The 8993-nt window shown below is 45.5% G+C and overlaps 1 protein-coding gene across 1 annotated transcript; it reads left to right on the forward strand.

The window, feature by feature from the left end:
- Nucleotides 1-176: 176 nt before the first annotated feature.
- LOC118659259 (tripartite motif-containing protein 60-like) lies at nt 177-2580 on the forward strand. The gene has a single exon (XM_036315501.1). It carries the CDS (start codon nt 426-428, stop codon nt 1785-1787), a length of 1362 nt encoding a protein of 453 aa, XP_036171394.1. The 5' UTR covers nt 177-425; the 3' UTR covers nt 1788-2580.
- The last annotated feature ends 6413 nt before the right edge of the window (nt 2581-8993 follow it).

Consider the following 8993-nt stretch of genomic DNA (forward strand, 5'->3'; position numbering starts at 1 on the left):
AGATTGATTAATTCCTCTTAAGTTGCAAAATAGGTAGACTTTACTTCTAACTCCTCCTTAATATTGTCATAATAACTGATTTGGACTACCTGACATGCTGTTCATACGGGGAGGGAAGGGTCGATGCTGCTTGAACTTTTAATGGTGATATCTTTTTGTCCACAGAAACTACTTATGACTTGTGTGTTGCTTGGTTTTTGACCAGAGTCCGCAGCTGATCTTCACTTGGGGAACCTGACATTAACTGCAGGAGAAGGTGACAGGAAGACTACACGTCTGCTGGCCACTGGAACTCTTCTGGGAAGCTCCTACTAAGTTGCACAGAGAGGGAGGCCTGAGCAGACCTCCGCTTCTCACTTCTCCTCGCTCCTGGAGGATCACACTGACTGAAGGGAGTCTCTTCTGATAGTCACCTTCACTGCACCATGGCCTTTGCAGCTTCCCTGGCCAAGCTCCAAGCAGAGGCCAGCTGCCCCATCTGCCTGGATTACCTGAGAGACCCAGTGACCATTGCCTGTGGGCACAACTTCTGTTCCTCCTGCATCCACCAGCGCTGGAAAGGTCTACAGGGCACCTTTCCCTGTCCTGTCTGCCTCCACCACTGCCCTGACAGGAGCTTGGAGAGGAACACCCATTTATGTCACATGATTGAGATTGTTAAGCAGATCCCCACCTCAGGGAGCAAGAGGAAAATGCAGGAAGAAATACCCCTGTGTGGGAAGCACTGTGAGGTTCTGACCCTGTTCTGTGAGACAAGCCTGGAGCTGCTGTGTCTCCAGTGCAAGGACCCCTCAGACCCCCCGGATCAGCCCCTGATCCCCATTGAGGAAGCAGCAGCTAGTCAGAGAGGGATGCTCAAAAGGCACATTGGGACCCTCACTAACAGCCTTGAAAGTGATGAAACTGTATATAAAAAGCAAGTTGCAAATACTTGGGAAGTAAAGAGAAAGATGAAAAAATGGAGGGAGGAATTGGACTATGAATGTAACGAACTTAAGTTTTTATTGGAAAGAGAGCGAGATGAAATTGATAACGATCTGCCTATAGAAGAGAATGATGTTGAAGAAAAACTAATTGAAAACGGAAAGCAAATTTCATACCATATGTTCAGGTTAAACATTCTGTTAAGTGAAATAGAAGAGAAGTGTTTGCAGACAGGCCTGGGTTTACTCACAGGCATTGAAAGCATCCACAACAGCTATGGAAACATAGAGACCCCAGCAGTGTTTTCATATGAATTAAAGAGGAGTTGCTGTCTCCCCCCACACTACTTGGGCCTGCATAAAATGATCCGCACGTTTCAGGTAGATTTGACACTGGATCCTGAAACTGCCCATTCAAGTCTCATTATCTCAAGAGATAGAAAAAGTGTGACCTATAGGAGACCAGATGGTCTTCCTAATCCCGAGGCATGCACTTCTTCCCCGGCTGTCCTGAGTTCTGAAGGCGTTGATACTGGCAGGCGTTTTTGGCAGGTAGAAATAGGAGGCACAGGTGATTGTTTCTTAGGTGTGTGTAAAGAATCCATCCTCAGAAATACTCTCAGATCACCATCCCCAAGCAATGGATGCTGGCAATATCAGCAGAAGACTAATTTACTCCACATTTTCTGTGCACAGCAACATAAGATTGGCATTTTTCTGGACTATGAGTTGGGAGAGGTTTCATTTTACAATTTGAATAGCAGGTCATTCTTGGATGGATTCCGTGATACCTTTACAGAGAAAGTTAGGCCTTATTTCTCCATTGGACCTTCTTCAGAATCCCTTACAATCAGAGTGAAGTGATGAACAACTTGGGGGGAATTTTGTTTGCTTATTTTCTTCCCTTTTTATTGAAAGGAATACTTAGCATCAAAATCCTGATTCCTCTTTTGATGTTTGAATGTTGAAAGCGTTATGGACTCACCCTTCTCTCCTCCCTGACCTTACACCTGGGAAAGCTAATGAGAAAGTCCAGGTGCTCCATCCTTGGGTGCAGGTGGGAAGTTCCAATCAAGCAAGTTTCCATCAGTGTCAGCAGGCTCCCAACAACAGCACCCAGTAACCAACATGAGCACCACAAGCTAGTCCCTTTCCCTGTGCTCTCAGTCCTTCTGGGGTTTATTCTAATATCTACCCTTCTCTCCCCCAAAATGTCACCGTATGAGTAATATACTTTGTCATACTCTTCTGATACGTAGGGAGTCATCATCAGTGTGAACATTTGAAACCAATTTTGGGTGCCTTCTTCCCTGCCTGTGCAAGCTGGTCACCACCTTTGACACTGTGAGCAGGATTTTCCAGATATGAAGCCCACTGCCAGGGCTTCCTCCTCTGGCTTTGTTTGGTAACACACCCTGGTTCCCTAGGCAAGGGTGTCCTTGCAATTTGTGCTGCATTTGCTGAGTTCTAGGGAGGCTGTGTTGTAGATTTGACTGACCTAAGTCAGAAGTTTCCATAAGAAACATATTCTATTTACTGTTTGTTATTTTCCATGTAATTTTTTGGGAATTCTAAATGTCTTGCTTTGTGTCTCATGTTTTATAACAATTTCATGTGCAGGGCTGAGCAAAAGCAGGTTGACAATAGTGTTACAAATATGTACAGTAATTAATAACAAATAACAAGAGAATAAACTTTTGCCTGCCAACAACTGTAAACATACCTTTGTTTTAAATTTCTCAACTGCACCTAGATGGAGTGGTTCAGTGGTTGAGCATCGATCTATGAATCAGAAGGTCTTGGTTCATTTTGATTCCCAGTCAGAGCACATGCCCAGGTTTTGGGTTCAATCCACAGAGTGGGGTGCGCAGGAGGCAGCCTATCAAGGATTCTCTCTCATCGTTGATGTCCCTAACTCTCCCTCTTACTGTCTGAAATAAATAAAAAAATATTTAAAATAAAATTATCACCTGATGATGTTTACTGATAGAGAGAGAGAGAGAGAGAGAGAGAGAGAGAGAGAGAGAGAGAAGGAGAAACAGAGAGAGAGAAACATCAATGTGAGAGAGAAGCATCCATCAGTTGCTTCCTGTACTCACCCTGAACATGGATTGAACCCGAAGCCTATGTGCCCTGACTGAGAATCAAGACTGCCCACTTTTTGTTGTATGACAAGACATTCCACGGAACTGAGCCAAGTGGCCAGGGCTATAAACCTACGTTTTACAACCACTGTATGACCTGCCAAGGTCACATGCTCATTTTGAGCTTATGGGAAATTGACAACCTTTGAGAACACGCTTCTGTGTGGATACCTGTATGGTATTGTTTACAATGTTTGGAAATAAAGTTTTACTATGCATATCTCTGTACTATTTGTGTCTCCATAACTGGAAAAGTTTCTCCTCAGAGCTTTTATTGAGGCACAAGGGACCACTGCACGGATCAGAATGGCCCTGCTATGCTGTGGTGATCTCAGGTGCTTATTCTTATAAAGTGCAATGTAGGCCAGCAGGGCGCCGTTCCATTACCCCCCAGGGATCTAACTCCCTCAGTCATGTGTCGTCACAGCACTGGGTCAGTACAGTTAGAGAAAGAGGGAGCATTGAAGGGCCAGCTGGAACAGGCTGATAGCAGTTTTGAGCAGTGACTGCTTCCCCGGTCGCCACTCAGGAGCAAGGGGAGGTGGAGAAGCTTTTAGGGGCATTTGAGGCCAGCAGTCGCCACTTGCACCCACTAACGGCACTGAGCAATCAGGACAGGCGCTGGCCGCAGGCAGCTGCTGCGAGCAGCGGCTCCAGTTCCAGCTGTGGGCGTGAGTGTTGCCTGCGCTGGCAGTGCGTGTGAGTGCCCAGTGGGACTGTGGCGCACAGGAGCAAAGAATTTTCAGTAACCATCAGACACTTGTCTTGATGACAGTGACTAGCCCCCGCTCCACCATGCCACCGTGGCCAATGCCCACCATGTTCCGTGCCCGCCCCCTGGTGGTCAGTGCATGTCATAGCGACCGGTTGTTCAGTTGTTTGGTTGTTCTGCCATTGGGTCTATTTGCATATTAGCTTTTTATTACATAGCATTGTTCCATAATACAATATGAGACAACTCTGTGTTGTGTTCTACACTTTCCTTTAAAAAAATAATCATAAGAACTCTAGCCAGTTTGGCTCAGTGGATACCCCGTTGATCTGCCAACCAAAGGGTCTGAGTTGAACTCCACACAAGGCCACATACTTTGGTTACAGGCTTTTCCCCGACCCGGGCTCTTGTCTGGGCTTATGAAGGAGGAACCAACTGTTGCTCTTAGGTCATTGTTTGTCTCCGTCTTTCCCTCTCTCTTCCACTTTCCCTAAAATTGAATGGAAAAAAATTCTTGGGTGAGGATTAACAAAAATAAATAAATAAATAAATTATAAGCATTTATTTGAGCCCAAAATGATGACTACTGCTGGGAAGCAAGATATCAAATGTTTCCTATAATTTTCTTTTTACAAAAAATATATCTACAGGTTTTGTTTTTGTTTTTCACACCCACATACAGATATATTTCATGTATTGCTTGAAACCCACTCCATAGATGTGCTTGTGATGTTGATGGTGTGTTCTCTGGTCACTACCTCCTCGATGGCAGAAAGACCCTTCTTCTCTCCACTCTTCTTTGTGGGAGCCACTATGCCAGGCCCAAGTTGGAAAGGAAGCAAAGATTTTACCTTTATTAGTATTATTTTAATATATTTGTTTTGATTTCAGAGAGGAAGGGTGAGGGAAATAGAAACATCAATGATGAAAGAGAATTATTGATCAGCGGCCTCCTGCAAACCGCCCCCCCCCCCCACCCCCAATGGGGATTGAGCCTGCAACCTGGGTATGTGCCCTTGACCAGAATTGAACCTGGAACCCTTAAGTCCCAAGGCCAAGGCTCTATCCACTGAGCCAAACCAGCTAGGGCAAGATTTTACTTTTCATTTCAGTTTCTTCCGCAGAAAAGATGGGATTAAAGAGTGGTGAGAAGTTCAAGGGAGGATCATAAAGGAGCAAATTAGATTATGCATACTAACAAGGTTAGTCCTCTATGGCCTGCATGAACAAGAGGAGATCCCATCAACCAGACTTCTGAAGATCCTCCTATCCCCACCCTCACACTCAAGTCCCACCTCCAGGGAGGAGCTTTGGTGGGTGAGGTCTTAAAGAGATTCACCCTCCTAGTGGTATATATAGGCCAGGCTCACATTACTAAGCATTTAAGTGGTAGGAGACTGGCTTCAGAGACTCTTCTTGGAGACACACTTCAGGGACTCATTCAAAGGAGCAGACCCCAGGTAAGATGGGAGTCGGGATGATGCTGGTGCAGGGGGTGGGGCCAAACTGAGAGCCACTGAGGTATTGCTCCCCACCCTTGGCTTTCTGGGTGGCTACTCTAGCAGGGCCTTGACTTGACCTCATAAGCCAATCATCACTTGGATTCAGGTTATTTTAAGAAACATATTTTAATTATTGCTGTTGTCCCTCAGTTAGCCTTGCCCTACGTCATCTAAATGCTTGCAAAAGATACAGATACCAAGTTCCCAATCTGACCTAATGGGTTATAAATACCCCTTAGTCAATACCCTCATGCAAAGTGCCCTGAAGTGCTAGTCTGAAGCTCCCTGTGGGAATGTTAGAGAAGACTGGAGAAAAACCAAGCCAGGCTTAGAGAAAGGGGAGTTACATTTTAATTATGGGCAGGCCCAGAGAAAAATGTGTCTTTCAAATTCTGGGCCTCCCAGTATGGAGGAAACTCTCTATACTTTTTCCAGTCCTTTGTCTCCCAAATTTGGAATGAGACTTCTGGGCCTTCTGAGAAAGAATGTCTGCGTGCTGGGAAGGGGCCATGAGACCATATCTCAAGGCCTGGGCTGGTGCCAGCACTGAAAATCTGTATGGGGCATAGTTTATGGCCTCTCTGGAATGGGAGTAGTCTTATTTCCTTATTATTTAAGCAAGCAAGCATTTACAGAAGCCAAAATAGGGTTAAAATTTCAAACAGCAGCTTTTATATAAGATGGATGCTTCAGGAATCCTCTTCTAGAATGTCTCAATGTTTGGTGTCAAATTATTTTTGTTTAAAACCAGAAATCCCTCCCTAGCCAGTTTGGCTCAGCTGATAAGAGTACCTGGGTTCGATTCTGGTCAAGGGCATATACAGGGTTGCAGACTCAATCCCCAGTGTTAGGCCTGCAGGCGGCAGCCAGTAAATTATTCTCTCTCCTCATTGATGTTTCTATTTCTCTCTTCTTCTCTTTTTCTCTCCGAAATCAATAAAAATATATTTTAAAAATAAAACCAGAGGTTCCAGGAGGTTTCTCTAAATTGATGTGTATGCTGACACCAAACTGAAAGGGAAGCTGAGTGCTATTTTCCTGGTTGCATCTGTCTCTGGAGGAACAGATGATCAAAAAACCCATCCCCAATGACACAGGCAGACTGAAATCAGACCTGAAATCCAGCCCACACAACCTACAAGCAGGTGGCGCTTTAATGCTAGCCTCGGTCTTTCCTCAATTTCTATATGGGAGACTTGTTGGCTGGGATGGGATGTGGAAACAGGGAAGCAGATAATGGATTTGGAGTGGAAAAGGGGGACCAATTTGAAACAACTGTGAGGAAGAAAGGAGATGGAATGGATTTGAGAGCTCTGAGATGAAGGGAAATGGGTGAAGCTTAAGAAAGGGAGTAGGAGAAACCTTCTTGGCTAGAAGAGAGCCAGGGACCTGAGGCTGCATGGCACTGGGCCTGGCCGGGGGACCACAGGCCGTGCCCACCACCCTGGTGCTGGGCTGGGGTACCTCAGGCTGCACCTCCTGCCCTGACGCTGGGCTGAGGTACCTCAGGCTGTGGGCCCAGCCCCGGGTCGGGGAACCTGATGGTGTGCTGGGCGACCTGAGGCTGCGCTCCCTGCCCAGCACAGCCTGACCAGGGTGAGGTTGGCCAGGTCTGGATCTCACCCAATGGGGGTGGGGCCAGCTGGGTCTGGGTCTCGCGCAATTTTGAGGTGCCATGGGTGGGCGGGGACTTGACTCTGGGTCACTGGGCACACCCCAGACTCTGACAGGAGGAAGATTTTCATATACATTTTACTACTTTTCTTTCATCCCTGACACTTCAATTATAGAGAAAGGGCAAATAGCAATATTAAAATATTTCCTCTAATTAATCCTCTTTTTTTTTTCTGTTCATCAGATTATTTATTCACTTGATTCTTAGATTCACTTGTTGATAGATGCATATTTGTTGTTCATAATTTGTATCTTTACCTTTTTCTTCCTCTTCCTCTTCTTAAAGGATACCTTTCAGCATTTCATATAATCCTGGTTTGGTGGTGATGAACTCCTTTAGCTTTTCCTTATCTGTGAAGCTCTTTATCTGACCTTCAATTCTGAATGATAGCTTTGCTGGATAAAGTAATCTTGGTTGTAGGTTCTTGGTATTCATCACTTTGAATATTTCTTGCCACTCCCTTCTGGCCTGCAAAGTTTCTGTTGAGAAATCAGCTGACAGTCGTATGGGTATTCCCTTGTAGGTAACTGAGTTTCTTTCTCTTGCTGTTTTTAAGATTCTCTCTTTATCTTTTGCTCTTGGCATTTTAATTATGATGTGTCTTGGTGTGGTCCTCTTTGGATTCCTTTTGTCTGGGGTTCTCCGCGCTTCTTGGACCTGTAAGTCCATTTCTTTCACCAGGTGGGGGAAGTTTTCTGTCATTATTTCTTCAAATAGGTTTTCAATATCTTGCTCTCTCTCATCTTCTGGCACCCCTATAATTCTGATGTTGGTACGCTTGAAGCTGTCCCAGAGGCTCCTTACACTATCCTCGCATTTTTGGATTCTTTTTTCATTTTGCTTTTCCGGTTGGGTGTTTTTTGCTTCCTCGCATTTCAAATCATTGACTTGATTCTTGCGCTCCTCTGGTCTGCTGTCGGGAGTCTGTATAATATTCGTTATTTCAGTCCGTGTATGCTTAATTTCTAGTTGGTTCCCCAGCATAACATCGAGGGTCTCATTAGTTTTCTTGTAGATCTCATTAAGTTTATCGGCGGCTTCTAAACAGTTCTTGAGAGACCTTAAAAGTGTGGTTCTGAACTCTATATCTTCCATTGACAATTTTGTCCTGTTTCTTTGTCTCCGCATTTTGTTATGCTTCCTTGGTGCACCCCCTAGTGGTCTTTGTGCGCAGTCTTGTAGTTAAGCCTTGATTGTTGTAGCTAATACCAGGGAGGGTTTGACCTCCAGGCCAAGTGGCTGTGTTAATCCTCTTTTAATGTGGACAAATTTCGTGCACCTGGCCACTAGTATTCTATAACTAATGTTTTTGCAACTTTTCCTTATAGTCATACCAGCCTTTTGCCATTTCTGGGCAGGAAATCTCTATGAGTTTACTTGTAAACTTTTCATTTTATATATATAATAAAAGGGTAATATGCAAGTCAACTGAATGGTGGAACAACTGGTAACTATGATGGGCACTGACCACCAGGGGGCAGATGCTCAACACAGCACCTGCCCCCTGGTGGTCAGTGCGCTCCCACAGGGGAGTGCTGCTCAGCGAGAAGCCCTGAGCTGGGCTTACAGCTGGTGAGCACAGTGGCAGAGGTGGGAGCCTCTCCCACCTCCGCGGTAGCGTTAAAAATGTCTGACTGCGGCTTAGGCCTGCTCCAGTCGGACATCCCCCGAGGGCTCCCGGACTGCTAAAGGGCACAGGCAGGGCTGAGGGACACTTCACCCCCAGTGCACAAATGTTGTGCACCGGGCCTCTAGTACAGTGATGGCGAACCTTTTGAGCTTGGCGTGTCAGCATTTTGAAAAACCCTAACTTAAGTCTGGTGCCGTGTCACAAATAGAAATTTTTTTTTTAAGATATATTTTTTATTGATTAAGATATTACATATGTGTCCTTGTCCCCACGTTACCCTCTACCCCCCACCCCCCCACCCCCGCTCATGCCCTCACCCCCCCGTTGTTCATGTCCATTGGTTAGGCCTATATGCTTGCATATAAGTCCTTTGGTTGATCTTTCCCCCTTACCCCCACCCTCCCCTA

This window comes from Myotis myotis, unplaced genomic scaffold, assembly GCF_014108235.1.
Source record: "Myotis myotis isolate mMyoMyo1 unplaced genomic scaffold, mMyoMyo1.p scaffold_m19_p_6, whole genome shotgun sequence".
In the NCBI taxonomy this organism is placed as follows: Eukaryota; Metazoa; Chordata; class Mammalia; order Chiroptera; family Vespertilionidae; genus Myotis; species Myotis myotis.

Excerpts from the sequence above, each read along its gene's own strand:
- LOC118659259 (XM_036315501.1), top strand. The coding sequence starts at position 426 with ATGGCCTTTGCAGCTTCCCTGGCCAAGCTCCAAGCAGAGGCCAGCTGC.